Source organism: Alexandromys fortis, unplaced genomic scaffold (genome assembly GCF_014885135.2).
Source record: "Alexandromys fortis isolate MF-2015 unplaced genomic scaffold, M_Fortis_MF-2015_v1.1 scaffold_12, whole genome shotgun sequence".
Lineage (NCBI taxonomy): Eukaryota > Metazoa > Chordata > Mammalia > Rodentia > Cricetidae > Alexandromys > Alexandromys fortis.
In genome coordinates this window covers 4,455,641-4,472,602 of record NW_026067937.1, presented here as the reverse complement: position 1 = coordinate 4,472,602, position 16,962 = coordinate 4,455,641, and the positions used below count along the sequence as shown (strand labels likewise).

The 16,962-nt window shown below is 37.6% G+C and overlaps 1 protein-coding gene across 1 annotated transcript in view; it reads left to right on the top strand.

Annotated features, from left to right (window-relative positions):
• Ccdc73 (coiled-coil domain containing 73) overlaps nt 1-16,850 on the top strand; it is a 140,016-nt gene extending 123,166 nt beyond the window's left edge. Inside the window, exons 14-18 of the mRNA XM_050146980.1 lie at nt 2,140-2,274; nt 8,843-9,032; nt 9,941-11,416; nt 13,426-13,559; nt 16,402-16,850. Of these exons, the coding sequence (XP_050002937.1) occupies nt 2,140-2,274; nt 8,843-9,032; nt 9,941-11,416; nt 13,426-13,559; nt 16,402-16,623 (2,157 nt within the window). The 3' untranslated portion in view covers nt 16,624-16,850. The remainder of the gene's footprint in view (nt 1-2,139; nt 2,275-8,842; nt 9,033-9,940; nt 11,417-13,425; nt 13,560-16,401) is intronic.
• The last annotated feature ends 112 nt before the right edge of the window (nt 16,851-16,962 follow it).

Here is a 16,962-nt window from a genome sequence, read left to right as displayed (position 1 = left end):
ATATAGAATAGCTATTAATATGTGACAAAGAAAAATTAACTTGCATCTAAATAAAATAATTCAGTATATCTTAGTGAATTGGAATCATATGTGAACTATTGGGCAAGATTATTGTCCTCAGTAGTTTTGTTGAGATGTGTCAGAGCCATGTTAGAACATGTATGCAGTTCTGAGTGCTGTTGTACTAATATCTTACCAGGAGATTATATGTTGTAAACAGCTACTTCCTTTAAGTCATATTTTTTCAATTACACTAAATGTTAATTTGATAAAATATGTGAAACAGTTGTAGAAAATGATGTTAATTCAAGTTGCAAAGCAAAATTTTACTTAAAAGACTGATGGATCACAAAATTGGATTTTCTTTCTTAAAACCAATTTCCATTGCTTTTACAATTCCTTAGAAAGGAATTAAGGTAATTGTCTCAAGCTATGGCATGTGGAAATTATGGCTTTAATCACTCTTTAAAAAAAGAATTAACACAGTAGAAAGTCACAATGAGTTTGTGAAGCTATATATACATATATATATGATTCTATTTTAGACTTTTGTACTAATTATACCATTTCCACATATTATACTAATAGATATCTGAATATAAGTATTATGACATTTTGTGTAGATGATTTTATTTGATTTCTGATTAAAAAAATTTATTTGTAGTTAATAAGTTTTCCTAATTTAGAGTTTCAAGAGATAAACTTGGTCATTGATGGTTTTGATATGCCTTATTCAGATCTAAGAAAAATATTTCATACTTCCATCACAATTCTAAAAGCTGGTTAATAATCTCCACCAGGAGAATGTATCATCAAGCAACAAGTACAGTAACTTCAATTAATTTGCTTTGCCTCCCAGTACCTTCCTTCTCATGCAGTCTTTAAAGGGCTGTGGAAGTTGTGCTGTGAGATTGGAAAAGCTGGGAAATAAAAGAAGCTGCAAATGACATAGAACAAACATGCTGCAAAAACTGACACCTGTATAGGGCACACACACACACATACGCAAACATATATATACTATACATATATACACACATTGTGTGTGTGTGTGTATGCATGCAGATGTTTATATCTGGAAACTGGGCTTCCACTGCCTGTGCAGTTAAGTAAAGCAAACTAACATTCATTTTCTCTTCTGAGAATACAACAGTGGCCATCTTCCAAGGGCAAAGAATAATTAAGAATAGAGGAAATGGGGCTGGAGAGATGGCATATCTGTTGAATCCTCTTGCAGGGTTAGTTCTCAGCGCCCACATTGGGAGGCTAACAACCAGGGTTTCTGATGCCCAGTTCTGGCCTCCATGAACACATACACATGTGCAAAAGTACACAAACAAACTAAATAATACATTTTTTTAAAAAAAGGAAAAACAGCTTTATTAGTGAGACTATAATTTATAAGTTTAAATAAAATGGTTTTATCATAATATTTTTAGATTGTACAACCATAAACTTTCATAAACCACATATCATAAACTATCATAATCATAAATCAAAACTAAAATAAACTAAGCAAAATATAGTTGAATAAGAAAAAACACTTTGGTTTTGTAAGCATTTTCTTAAATGAAGATCAGATGTATATAGTCTGTGTGTCTATCTGTTTGTAATCACATATGAAATTTCTGTGGAATAGCATCCCCCCAAGAAAGTGACTGTGAGCTGCACAGACAGTAGAAACCCAGTTTCCAGATGGAAACATGGGCTCAGGGGCCATGTCTTTGTAACACTTGGTGTTCCACATGTCCAGCTAGCTCAGCTAAACTCTGCACATCCAGTGTGGTGCAGCGATGAAGACAAGGTCATGCAGGTGGAACTTCTGTAGGACTAAGGTTAAATTCTTTTTTTTTTTTTTCTATAAGACGGTATTTAGGGACAAAGGCTCTAGGTTCGATTTTGGATTGCAATCCTGACTGCTACTTTCTGTCTGCACTAATGTGGTCAAGTTACTTATCTTTCTAAGTCTGACATTTTTCAAAGACGATGAATGAATATACAATCATGTTTGTTAAACACTTGTCACTATTACAGTGTTTTAAGTAGTTAATTTTGCTGTTATTTTGACTATTTTATAAAACACTAATGTTTTCAGGTAAAATTTATGCACTTGCTCATTTTGACTTAATTTTATTCTAGGTTGAAGAACTTAATGGAGAAATGAATGAGATTAAAAGTGAGTTGTCGTTACTTAAGGAAACTCATGTTAAATTTCAAGAACATTACAACAAATTATGCGGTCAGAAAAAAGATGAGGAATGTAAGAAGTTTCAGGTAAATTTAAATATGTTTTGGGGTATTAGCTGCTAAATAGGAGCATCACTGGTGATTTTTTTTCTTTTTATATTTTAAGTTGCCAGTTTTTAACAAGTTAGTTATAAACATGTTAGTTGTACATTTGGCTTCTAAGTTTAATATAAGGTTCAAGAATTCCTTGGATTTAGATTTTGAATTATTCCAGGGCCACATTTGTTGAAAACCCCGTTCTTGCCCAGCATAGTGGTTCGCACCTTTAATCCCAGTACTCACGAGGCAGAAACAGGTGAATCTCTCTGAGTTCAAGGCCAGCCTGGTCTACATACCAAGTTCCAGAATAACCAGGACTACATAGAGAGACCCTGTCTCACGAAAGAAAAGAAAGGAAGGAAGCAAACACTGTTGTTTCTTCTCCCACTGTAGCTTGATACTTTCTTTGAAATATGTGGGTCTACTTCTAGACTCTATTCTGTTGACTCTGTATTTATTAGACACATAAATTGATGCCAGCAGCACAATTTAGTGCAGCTCTAGAGTTCTTCAGTTTGGTTGTTTTACTTTTTAGTTACGTTTTGCTGATGTAGATTTCTTACGTTTCCATTTCACTTTTAGAATTTATCAAGTTCTGAAAGAGAAGTCCTGCCAACCAGCTCCCAAATAATGACATGGAGACTTCTGATTAATTATGAAACTTCAGCCTATAGTTTACTTAGGCTTGTTCCTAACTAGCTCTTATAATTTAACCCATTTGTATTAATCTGTGTTCTATCATGTGGCATTACCTCTTTTCCACCTTGCACCTCCTGTCTCCTTCTGTGTCTCCTGGGATCTCCTGCACACCTAGACTCCTCCTCTTTCTCTCTCTCCCCAGATCCTGCCTATACCTCCTGCCTAGCTATTGGCCGTTTGGGATTTTGCTTTGGTTTTTCTTTTTTCTTTTTCCTTTTTTTTAAAAAAATTTATTTATTTAAGATTTCTGTCTCTTCCCCACTGCCGCCTCCCCTTTCCCTCCCCCTCCCCCAATCAAGTCCCCCTCCCTCTTCAGCCCAAAGAGCAATCAGGGTTCCCTGCCCTGTGGGAAGTCCAAGGACCACCCACCTCCATCCAGGTCTAGTAAGGTGAGCATCCACGAAACTGCCTAGGCTCCCACGAAACCAATAGGTACAGTAGGATCAAAAACCCATTGCCATTGTTCCTGAGGTCTCAGTAGTCCTCATTGTCCACTATGTTCAGCGAGACCGGTTTTAACCCGGGCTTTTTCAGACCCAGGGTTTCACTGTAGCTTTGGAGCCTGTCCTGAAACTAGGTATTGTAGAACAGATTGAACTCGCAGAGATCCGCCTGCTCTGTCTCCCAAGTGCTGGGATTAAAGGGGTGTGCCACCACTGCCCGGCTAACTCAGCTTTCTTTTTACAACAGTCACAGCAGTGCATCTTCACAGTGTACAAATACCACAAAACACAAGCCAGTAAGCATTCTCAGAGGTTTCTACTTTAATTCCTGTCTCCAGGTTTCTGCATTGAGTTTGTGCCTTGACTTCCCTCAAAATGGACTGTGACCAGGGATTTGTATGATGACATAAGCATTCTCTTCTCTAAGTTAGTTTTGCTCAACATTTTATCATAGCAGAGTCATTGGTGTTTTTCTTAGTATAAGCTCATCATCTACAAGCAGGGATCATTTAACTTCTTCCTTTCCTAATTGTATTGTAAGGCAAGGTGTCCTTGCCTTATTCCATTTTTAGTGGACATGTTTTCAGTTTTCCCCTCACTGAGTACCATGCTGGTTCTACAGACTTCTTAGTATGTTCAGGTGTAATCCTTTGGGCTCAGTTTCTTCAGAGCTTTTATGAATGATATTGATCTTCCCCCAGAAGTCTTTTCTCTTTTCTCTTTTTAAACTTTATTTATACTTTTATGTATATGTATGTATACCTGCACACTAGGTTGTGGGCCACCATGTGGTTTCTGGGAATTGAACTCAGGACCTCTGGAAGAGCAGCCAGTGCTCTTAACTTCTGAGCCATCTCCCCAGCCTGCCTTTTCTCCATTTATTTAGATGATCCTATAATTTTTATCGTTGACTCTGTTGCTAAGATATGCTTATTGGTTGTATATGCTGAAACATTCTTTTTTAATTTTTAACAATTTATTCTATGTGTTTTTCATATCATGTAGCTTAATCCCATTCATTCCCTGTCCCTTCGCATCTGCCCTCTGCCCCTGCTTCCCCTCCCCAGTAAAACAAAATTCAAGAGGAAAAAAGGAAGAAAATAAAATGAGAATTTTTTTTTAAAAAAAGGGAAGGAATTAAAAATCTCATAATGGAAGCTGCAGTGTGACCCAACAAGTCACACTGTATACCCCTTTGTCCATAGATCTCTACTTGCAAGTGTTCATTTCAAAGAGTCACTGGTCTAGTTCGAGGCCCCTGTTTTCACTACACATTCGATAATGCCCCCCCCCCCACACACACACTAGGACTCTTCCTGGACATCCCGCTGCTACCTTGCAGCTTTGGGTCTACAGGTCAGGTCCCTTCATCTGCTCCAGCAGGTCATAGATGGGTCGAGTGTTGGGGCAGGTCAAGTCATAGCCCTAGGTTCATGCCTGGGCAGCTGTAGGGTTGGTCCGCCAGATAGGAAATGGGAACAGCTATCCCATAGTCACAATTTCAGGGCTGGCTCACCTACACCTGCACTAATAGCGTTGGCTCTATTGTGCTGTCCTGGAAAGGTGCAGGACCTGCTCTCCCAAGTGTTGCAGCTGATGTGGGTCTGGGATGACTCTCCCATACTTGTGATTACAAAGCCAGCTCTCCCACCTGACTCTGGTGTTTATGTGTGTCAGGGGAGGTGGGCAGTTCTCTCCCACTCATGTCACCACAGGATAGATGGGTAATGGGGGCGGCTCTCCCATGGTCAGTTTGGGGGCTGGCTCTCCCACAAATGCGCTAACAGTGTTGACTCAATCGTGCTGCCCTAGTGAGGTGCAGAGTCTGAGAGTTGCAGCTGGTGGGATCAGGGATGGCTCCCCAACTCTGTTGGAACATTCTTGTGCCTCCAGGATGCATCTCAGTTGATGTGGTGTACAGTCTCTGTAGTGTGTTGTTGAGTTCCGTGCCAGTGTGCCTGATGTCTTATTGACACAGCCACTGCAGCCTCCAGAGTGCAGGGATGCAGCATTACTTTGGCCTAATATTGAATAACCAGTGACTAATAAAATTAAGCATGAGTCTGTCGAGTCTTGGACATTTTGTTGTTGCTGCTGGAGAGTCTTTTTAAATTATTATTTAGATTCCACTGTATGTTATTGATTGGCTTACATTTTCTTAGTTTTATTGGTTCAATTTTATTTAATAGGTCATATTTGCCTAGAAATGTTCATTTATTTTATATTTTTTAAGATATACTGGATTGTAATTTTTCAAGATTGCCCCTAATGATGATCTGGACTTCAGGGACATGTTATGCCCATTTTCATTTCTTGATAGTGGGAATTCGAGTCTTCTTTCTTTATCAGTTTGGTTAGAGGATTGTCTGGCCTCTTCTGAGAACTAGGCTTCATTGGTTTCCCACACATTTTTCCCCTTGCTATTTTGATGTTGCCCTTTTCTTTTCTTCATACCAGTTATTTTGGATTTATTTCCTCTTTCCAGATGCTGATTATTGCAACTTAGAGCATCGATTGTTTACTTGCTTTCTATTTACAAGCTGTGAAGTTTCCTCTTGGCACTTTTAGCTGTATTCTATAAACTTTGATATAATTTTCACTCTCACTCAGTACTGTGGATTGAACCTAGAACTTTCCACGTGCTAGGAAACACTACAGCACTGAGCTAAATCTCAGCACTTGTAATTTTATCTTAAAAGTATTATTAATTATTATTATTAGACAGGGTTTCTCTGTATAGCCCAGGTTGTCCTTGAATTTGTGATCTTTCTGCCTCCATTTCCTAAATCTGGGATTACAGGTCTGTACCACCATGTCTAGCAGTTCAAAGTGTGTTTAGATTTTTATTGTGGGATATTTTTTGACACATATTAAAAGATTGCGTCCCTGAAAGGCTGTTTTAATTCATTATCAGCCATCATAAGAGTACCTGTTCCTGCCAACTCTCTCTCTTTCTCTTTCTCTCTCTCTCTCTCTCTCTCTCTCTCTCTCTCTCTCTCTCTCTCTCTCTCTCTGTGTGTGTGTGTGTGTGTGTCTGTGTGTCTGTCTGTCTCTTTCTCTCTTCTCCCTCCTCTCTCTCACCATTTGTTTGCTTTTGGAGACAGATCTCATTGTGTAGCTTTTACTGGCTTGATTCTCACTATAGACCAGGCTAGCCTCAAACTCATAACCTTAGCCTCCTGTGTACTGTGAACACAAGTGTGCAGCCCCATGCCTGTTTTTTTAACCAGTTTTAATATGTATATTACTTTATTTTATGTGTTTGTCAGATTTCTTTCCTGGGTTTTAGTTTATGTTTTTACTTGTAATTAAACATGTTCAGTTATCTCCCACATACATCTCTAAATGACAAGCTTTCAGCAAAATTAACCAAAAGAGATGATCTAAATTAATAAAATTAGAGATGAAAATGGAGACATTAAAATAGATACCAAGAAAATTCAGAGCTTCGTAAGAACATTTTAAAAATCTATATTTTTCCAAGCTAGAAACCTTATATTTTTTGCTAGAAACTCTAAAAGAAGTGGATGGATTTCTAGATATATAAGGTCTATTAAAAGTCAAATCAATATGAACTTAATAATTTAAATAGATTCGTAACATCCAGTGAGGTAGAAACAGTAATTTAAAATTTCCTAACTGAAAAAAGTCCAGGGCCAGCTGGATTTAGTTCAGAATTCTGCAAGACCTTCAAAAAGAGTTAATGCCAATTCTCAAATTATTCTGCAAAATAGAAACTGAAGGAATGTTTCTGAATTCCTTTTACAGAGTATTATTGCCCTGATACCCAGACCAAAGATGCAAAAAAAAAAAAAAAAAAAGAAAGAAAATATAGGCTAATCTTTGATGGACATAGATGTACAAATTCTCAACAAAATACCTACAAACTGAATTCAGGGACACATGAAAATGATTACATACCATGATCAAATTTTCTTCATCCTAGAGATACGGGGATGGTTCAACATATATAAATCAGTAAAAATAATCCCACTAAGGGACAGAAGCCATGTGATCATCTCACCAAATGGAGAAGGGCCTTTGACAAAATCTAACATCCAATTCATGATTAAAGTTCTAAATCTATCTTTAAGTCCTTCCTTTCTATGTTGAGCCACATTTGCTGAGGAGCAAATTATGTTCTTTTTTCTTTCCTATGCCTAGTCATTCTTCTGCAGAAAAAAAATCTGCATAAAACAGTTACCCCAGCCCATCCACCAATTGCTCCACCCACTGGGCACTACACCAGCAGACACTGTATCCAATGTACACTTTCCCGTCTCTTTTAAGTGCTTGATTTTTTTCCCAAGGCGCTTTTCTCTGTCATTGCTTTGTTCTTTCCCTTTTACCTCCTAGGCTGCCCCTTAAACTGGTAAAATAAATAAATAAATAGCTCTTATTACCAGTAACTGAAGACAGTGTGCTGTAAAGGTTTTGTATACATTATCAAATCATGACAGCATTTTCATGCTATGGATGAGAAAGCAGGCAAACTTGAGGGTGAGCTGGGTTTGGTGAAGTGCTTAGAATGGAGTGAAGGGTGTTTCTTCTGCACGCATCTCCCTCTCAGCCCCCACCTGCTCTCCCTACCCTCACATGTGACTCCTCATCACACTGCAAAGCAGGGACATAGAGACATAGGGATTCCATATAGTGCTGCACAGCCCCTGCTTTATTAAAGCTGTCTTCTTTCTTTTCCACTATATATACCAAACTAAGTTTTTTGAGGGTAGGGACTGTGTTTTGTTCATTATTGAATTCAAAAACCTACTGTGAGATCAGTATTTCTGTGTGAGAAAAAGGATTTAATTTTGAAACAGTGTCCACACTGTAGCCTAAGCTGACCTGGAACACACTAAAGTAAATCCAGGCTGGCACCAAACTCCTGATGATCCTCTTGCTTCAGCCTCGGAGTGCTGGAAGTAGAGGTGTGTGCCACCACTCCTGGTTTGCTTTCTGTCTTATAGGTGCATAAAATGCTACCTAAAATTTGCCTGGCCCAAACAAATCTTACCCCTAATTTGCTTGCCTGTGTGGTATAATAATATGATAGATATATTTGTTTTATTTATTTTTTTATTTTCAAGACAGGGTTTCTCCGTAGCTTTTTGGTTCCTGTCCTGGAACTAGCTCTTGTAGACCAGGCTGGCCTCAAACTCACAGAGATCTGCCTGCCTCTGCCTCCCGAGTGCTGGGATTAAAGGCGTGCGCCACCACCGCCCAGATGATAGATATATTTGAAAGCATATTGGGCTTTTCAGTTTGTTCAAATGTGAGACTGTATACAGGGAACTTCAAAAGTCATTTGATTTTCAAATAGAAATTGCTAAATAGTTGAACTAAAATTCACTTTTATCAACAAAGTTTTCTCAAATATTTAACACATTTAAACAATCTTTTCTATTTTATACTAGAGTATTCCAGAACTAAATAATGAAAGTAATGATGGACTATTCAGTGAAAAACCAGAAAATATCACCATGCAAAAATATAATTCTGATCAAGAAATATGGGGAAAAAATACAAGCAGTTTTTGTTTAGATACTGATTACTACAGAAAAAAGGAAAAAATCAAAGACGTACCCGTGGAAGAAATTGCAAAAGGTAACCTTAAAGCTACATTGATAAAGCTCCATGGGGGCCTTCTCTGGCACTTAGGGGGCTACAGTTACAGCTTTGCATGAGGACCTTCCAGTATAGTGGGGAAACACCTTTTCACCTGTGTGTAAACAAGCATTCTGCACGTGAGTCTATAGTGACTTTGCAGAGAGCATGCTCTGGGTCACCAGCACACTTTTGGTGAGCACACCACATTGCCCTTGGTTTAGATGCCCACAGGAAGCACTGAGATGATCTCTAATTTCTCCACTTACAGTGGCACTGGCGGAGGTGTTCAACTGAGGGTGGATAGCCACTTGGTGGAGACTTTGGAGAAAAGTGATTGAACCAATAGAGCCCTTAAGACCTGAAATTTATCTTTTAGGTTATTTTAACTCTACTTGTGATTTGATGCCTATAGTTAAAGCAAAGATAAATAGAATTGTCTTGGGTAGGTAGATTGACCCAAAATTATTCCAGAATTTTAAAATACTTACAGAGTAAGAAACAAAAAAAAAAATGATTGTTGTCAAACATGATCAAGCTAACTATCAACTTCTGAATGTTGTTAGACCTGGGCTGTAATGGATGTTAGTATATACATTCATTTTTATCAGGATTGTACTTAATGCCTCAAAGGAAACTATAGGAAAAATAAAGACCATTGTGCAAATATTTAATGCTGCTTGCCCCAATGGGTAATTGCTATTGGGAACTAAAAAGTTTCAGGGCACAGCCAAGAATTTAGCTTGCTTTAGTATAGGAATGCAAAATTTGAAGAAAATTGATGTCATCTTTGTATGATTAATGTCCAGTAGACTATTTAAGACTCAATATGTTTTCATAAAATGTAGGTGACATATGTTGTAAACAAACTTTACTGATAACATTTTATTGTGTCCTTTGCATGACAGACTTACAGCCTTTTGAAATAAGTGCCAAAAGCAAAATTAATACTATGGTGACTCAGGATGGACACCAAAGTGGAATGTCCCCAAGCAAAGCCCTTTGTGTAGATAATGATATAACTGATCAAGAACAAACCTTGAATGTTACTGACTACAGAAAGTCAGGCAGTGGAGAATTAAAAGACAAGGTATGCTTGGAAAAGAACAAGGGATGTGCAGAATTTAAATCACTGAACAATTTCTTTATAGAGCGAGATGAATCACTAGAAGCAGAGAAGACGTGCCTGGAAGGGATTGAAGGATTAGGTCTTCTCCACAGTGGTGTAGATGCTCCTCTGGAGACTGGGAGTGACAAAGAACCCCTTAATGGCATTTCAGATGAGATGGCCCACAAAAGAAACTATAACACAGATGTTTCTGAAAGCAAGCTGTTCAAACAGCAATTCAAATTGCTTCCCGCAGACCTGGAAAATGCTACAGAGAAGGAAGTTACAAGTCATGACCAAACCAAAGTAGGGTTAGATTCAATTCTAGATATAGAAGTAAAATTTGATCATTGTAAGAAACATGGCTTACAGGATTTAGGTAATGTTATGTTAGATGATAAGAACCAAAAAATGAAAGAGACCTTAAGTGAAGAGAGTGAGTGCAGCACAGTACCCTTTCCGTGCCATCAGCAAGCTAGGAAGGCTGCCCAGCAGCCTGAAGCAACTGGTGCCTGTGCTGCAGTGATCAGCCCACCCTGTCCATCTGCTGTTTCTGGAGATAATTCGAAAGTACTTAAGAATTCACCAAACAGTATTAATACTCTGCTGACATTGGTGAAACCTGACTCAAGCCCTGCAGAAATAACTATGCGGAAAAATATGAATAACATACAAAACAGTCCATTTAAGAACCACTTGGAATCTTCGGAAAGCCGTATGAGCATCTCAAACGCTCCGGTTAACCAAGGGGACAGTCCTGCTTCACAAGCCAGAGATTTTAAATCTGTAGTTTCCATAACTTCCACAGGAAAACCACTTTCCAGTGAGAATCAGATAACTGAAGCTACAAAACGTGCTCTCTTTTCCTCGGTGGATGTTAAGAAAAGACAGTGCATGTTGCTAACTAATAGAGAGAAAGCAGAGGCATCAAATGACATCCTGTCAGAAGGAACATTTAGTGAAGGTCAGTTGGAAGAATCATGTTTGTCTCATGTATCGCCATCTGCAGATTCAGTAAACACAAGTGCAAGGTCGGCCTTTGATCTTCCCACTCTAGATAAAAACCTCAAGAAAACACCAGGATATAGGAAGTTTGTAGCCGCTAGTCCTTGTTCAAAAATAAATCAAATTAAGAACAAAACAGTGGGCATTTCCCTTTCCAGCTTTCCTTTATTGGTAAAGGAGAGACCAGCAGGTCCAGAAAGCAAAGTGATCACTCAAGTGACTTTTTGTAAAAATGTTGATCTGGATGACACCAGAAAAAATACTGAGCCAGGTAAGGAAACATGGCATGCTTGAAATTTTCTTTTTAATTTCTGTTACTTAGCTATTCTGGACAAAAAGAGTCTCCAGATTTGTTTAAAGTGGAAAAGAATATACATGTGTTTGTGAATATAAAATCACCTAAGCATAATATAGAGCATACATAAATAGAACAGTTCTCTTTAGATGAGTTGTTTTTAACCTAAGTCCAAGTAGTAGTATCGGTCTACCACCAATCACATTTGGGAGTGTTTTTCCTTGTCAAAGTATGGCACACCACCACCAGGGTGAGGTCATCGAGGTAAATTAGGAATAGCTGCCTAGTGAAGAAGTCTTCATCTCTCTGAGTAAACTGGTCTTTTTTTTGTTTTTCCTTTTGTACCTGTTCCTTCCCTAGCACCACAAATTCAACTTCTCTTGGCAAAAGTGAAACAAAGGAATTTATTTCACATCATTGGGTTTTGCTGTGATTGCTTGAAGCATGTTAATCTTTTAATAATTATGTACCTATGTTATATTCACATTACTTCAGCGATTAGAGGGTCCATTTTCTTGAAGTAGCACACGAATGACAGAAAGAATAACTCCAGGAAACAAAATGATAACTTGGTGAAATACAGGATTTGGTAGTGATGTGGCTATTTGGTGGTAATACATTGAGGTTCATATTCCCTGCTTTTATTTTACTTTTACTACAAATATTTAAAAAATGAACTACATATTGGGCTGTGGAGGCAGCTGGTAAAAAGCAGTTGCCATGTGGAAGTAGGGATTGTCAGTACCCAAACAGATGCTCGTGCTGTGGCAACCCACTTGAATCACAGCAGAGGGAAGCAGAGTCAGGGGATTCTTGGAGGTGGCTGGCTAGCCAGATTTAGCTGAATTGGGCCAGTTTTGGGTTCAGGTGAGCAACCCTACCTGTACATACAAGGTGGAGTGAATGAGGGAGATATCTGATGTCGGCCTCTGCCACAAACGCAAACATGCATACACATATCATACATGGAGAAAACTCAGCATGAATAGGTACCATGCAGCTGTGAGTTAAATATATCAAAGTGATAGTTTGTGATATGAAGAAAAGTATGTTTACTCTGCTAATAGTAATCTCATAGTCAAAGTTGTTGAGGTTAAAGGCATTCTTAAGATTTCTTGGACAGTCTTATTAGCATTGAACTGTTCATTTTTCAGCTTTAGTTTCTCTAGGGCTGGGGTCAGAGTACTCAGATTACAGATGTGTACCACCATGTCTTGCTAACTAGATTTTAAGGGGACTTTGCGGATTTAACACATTGAAGAAATGCAGGTCGCAAGGAATGCTTTATTTAGTTCAGACTTAATAGGCTTTGTTCAAACAAAAAAAATTGAAGAAAAAAACTTAAAGAGAACAGTAGGGTCTTAAAAATAAATATACCTTGTTTATGATGATGCTGCTAGCACCATCAATGTAAGGGGGGATACACCAAAATGCTGTACAGCCTTGTTTCTCAAACTGCAATTTTTAATATTAAATAGAGCTTTTTCTCAGCACTATTTTCTCAGCATGTTTCATTGGCATAAGAGATCTAAAACTACACATCTTTTAAGATTTACCAGCTGTTTTAAGTAATTTTTGTTAAGCCCAACAGCCCCTACTTAACAGCCCTTTGTGACATTTTCAGTATAGTTTGTTTATAGGTAGGTGTTTATGTTGTCTTCCTCACTAAATTTGTAAAATGCTCATTATATATTTACATGTGTGGGTAATATGGTGGTAACCAGGAAATGAGAATATTTTGTATGTGTGTTTAAGAAGGTATTTATACCATATTACCTTTCTTAACAATTTAGGAAACAGTAATAATACAATCTTGTTTTCTGAAATGAAATGCCCAAAAGGAAAGTCTAGGAATTATCCAAGTAATATCCTGACATGGAAATACTTGGTTTTTAAATACAAAAACGTAAGATCAGAAAGTGAAGTCATTAAGATGTGTCTAGAGAATACAGTTCACTTGTTGTCATTTCCTGTTTGTCAATCAGATATTGCCAGCTTTAGCAGAGTTGCTGACACTGTGAGTGACTGGAGTATCCATCCAGATCCCAAGGGACAGCCGGGTGAAGGGAGGAATGCAACTGCAAAGACGCTTTATGATTCTTCTTTTCCCACAGAACATGTAAGTCAATTAAAAATATTGCTGAGCAGACCTCAGTGAGCTAATTCTCCAGAAATGTGTAGCACTGTATGCATCTGGAGACTATAAGCCCTAACTGATCTCCAGAATAATATCAAGAGGGCAACATGGCACCATTTTTCACAATTAAGGCTGATAGAAAACAGCAGGAAAAAGTCACAGTGTATAAATCAAGTAGATACAATCCAGCCTGTTCAGGGGACTGAGGCATCATCTTATATACTCCTCTCTGTCACCTCAGCTTAGAAATAGTAGATTTGAACATTCAACATTTTTTATTAATAAGCTATCAGATTGATTAATTTATATTATCTTTGGAAGTGCATGAAAGGATAAAATGTCCATAATGCAATGATAGGAAGTATGCATTAAACAGAATATTTGTTGAGATCAGATGGTTCCTAGGAGCCCATTCAGTATAAGAGCTACTAACCATAGCTGACAAGTTATTTGGTTAAATTTCTAAATTTTATACCTTAGTGTATAGAACTTTACCCAACAAGTCTGTGTTGTTCAAAGTTTTTACAAACCAAACGAACCCTATCCAGTGCTGGTGTAGCTGATAAAAGGTAAGCAATGCCACTCATGAGATTACCATAGCAGCACATTCTGCAGATCTTCGGGCATTAAGAGGCATTAAACATTTTTTAACACTACAAAGCTGCATGCTAGCATCCCGAACAGTTTCAGCCATGAATATTTCATTTCCCTCTTTAAATGGGAGAAACCTCAAGTAACACAACTCTTCTCACAGTAGTGAACTTGGCACGAGGAAGCCTGACTTCCCAACTGGTAAGTCATAAAGTAGAAAGCAAATTTCTATCAGAGCCGGACACCACAATCTAAGTGAGGCCAAATCTTAATGTGGTCTGACTAAGCTCCCCTCCGGCAGTTTAAGGGTCAAACAGAATATGATATTCCTTGAAAACCCCTTTTTGTAGTTAATCTCTAAGTTCTTTGTGTCTGATACCTAATGTTCTCCCTACAGTCAATGTTTCTCAGGATCTGCATTTACGGATTTTATAATTTCCAAAGAAACATGGTTATTACATTCTGTAAACACTTTTTTTCTACTTTACAGATGAAGAAGTAACACAAATGTGAAATCTTTTCCAAGGTCACTTAGATAAAATTATCTATGGTGGACCTATATTACATGTCCTAGCTCAATCCAATGTTGTTTTTCTAAACTCTTCCAAACAGAAAAAAAGATTTGATTTACTGGAGCATATAAATCAAACCTCCTGTGTACAGCGGTACAGTAAATATCATTATCTCTCTAAACTTAATAATTATCACATAATGTAGGAAAAAATCAGAAGTAGATCTTCTAGAACAAATGACATTTTACAGTACATACACCTCTGTAGGGGTAAGGAAAATGGTATTAGAGCAAGGCCACGCTCACTCCTTTATGGAGCGTGTAGCTCATGACAGAACTAAACTGTGAGACAATCTGCAAAGTCAAAAGTACTCACCTGGGGCTTTGCAGAAAGTTCGCCTAAGTGTTCTACATAACAGGTGATGCTATGAGGACTAACAAGCAAGAATTAAGATTAAAGGCATGTTCCAACACTGCCTGGCCATCTTAATTTCTAAGACCAGAGGAAATAATTGTTTTCTCTATAAACTGCTATGATCTATTTATTTTATTTTATTTTATTTTTTATTTTTTGGAGTCAAGGTTTCTCTGTAGTTTTGGAGCCTGCCTGGAACTAGCTCTTATAGACCAACTGACCTCAAACTCATAAAGATCCTCCTGCCTCTGTCTCCTGAGTATGATCTAAATCTTAAAAAGAGCTAAACTTAAAAGATTTATATAAAAATGTTTACATTAGGTTTTAAAATCTTGGGATATTAATGTAAATTATTTTGTGTTTACATAATATACATGTAAATCACTCACACCAAAAACAAAGTAACCATTATCCTAAAGCTATTCAATTTTCCCTTTAAAAAAAAAATAAAATAAAATTGAAATCATTTTTGAGGACCAATGTTTCCCCCATGAAACCATTCCAAACTTGATAGGGATAAGTTGGAAATAAAGTCAATATTTAATTTGTGATAGTTATTACATCACACATTCATAAAAAGTACTGTTTTTGAAGCTCTTTTGCACAACTGTCTGTGAAAAAATTTGAAGACCAGAAAAGTGTTCACAGGAAAAGGCAAGATAGACGATTCTGTAGAATAACTGAGAACACTTAGAAAAGGAAGTCTAGCAGCCAATACCATAATACCGGCATATCTTTCTGGATAATGGAATAATAACAATATTTATTTTCTTCGTATTCCTATTTTCAAGTATTGTATCAGGGAAAAAAACATCTCTTAAAACAAAAATTGTTTTGTGAATACAGCTTTCCTCTTCTGCCTCAATGCTCCTCCTGCTCTTCTCAATAGTGTCAGCAGCCTGGCAGAAAAGACCTTTTTTTTTTTTTAAAAAAAAAAAAAAAAAAAAAAAAAGAGCTTAACTGTTTGAATTTCTAGTCTTCTCCCACTTTGACAGAGTTACCAAACAGACATTTCTGGGGTGGGTGGAAGACAGACTGACAGTTATCTGCAGTTTTAACTTTATTTCATCAAAGCCCAAGACCTTTCAAAAAATATTTGCAGTATCCCTGGGATACACAAGTGTTTGAAGAGCTACTACATAAGACAGACATTCACATTAGGGACCACTGCTGCCAGATTACTATAGTAATTCTTAAGTCAGCCATGAGATAGCTTTACTCTCCACTCTGATTGCAGGTGTTCTGGGTTGTCCTCACTGCCATTTGTATGGTAATTTTGATGGTGAAATAAACATGGTCTTTCCTAGGTGAAAGCAGAACCTTGGACTTCAACTGTGCAACAAAGCAATTCACAGGCAAAGGAGGTGACAGACACTCCTGATCTACTCACCTTTTCACCTGGTAACAAAGACTGGCAGAGCCTTATGATAAACCAACTAAATGAGATTGAAAAGTTGCTAAGCTTAGAAAACAGCAACCAGACCAAAAAAAGAAAAGCAGAAGAGATGCTGGAAAAAACAAGCGACTAAATGTTGATAAGTGTCATAGTCAAACTGATGAGCTCAGGTGAAAGACTGACAGAAGCTTTCTGTAGTCAACCTGACATGATACACTCGGGTGAAAGACTGACTGATCATCTAAGCTTTACAGCTAGCTGCCTTCACTTCACCAACTTTTTCTAGTAGGATGGAGACTTCATCTTGTATTTGCAGAGCTTGCTGTTAGCATCAGGCCTCTTTAAACTTTTATCTTCCCTTTGTATAATTCCTTCAAAGCACTGTTTGTTAGTTCCTTTCTTTACAGAATTCAAATATTATGATTAAGACAAACTGTCCCTTTTTTAACATTAGTTTGTTTTCTAGAGTTTG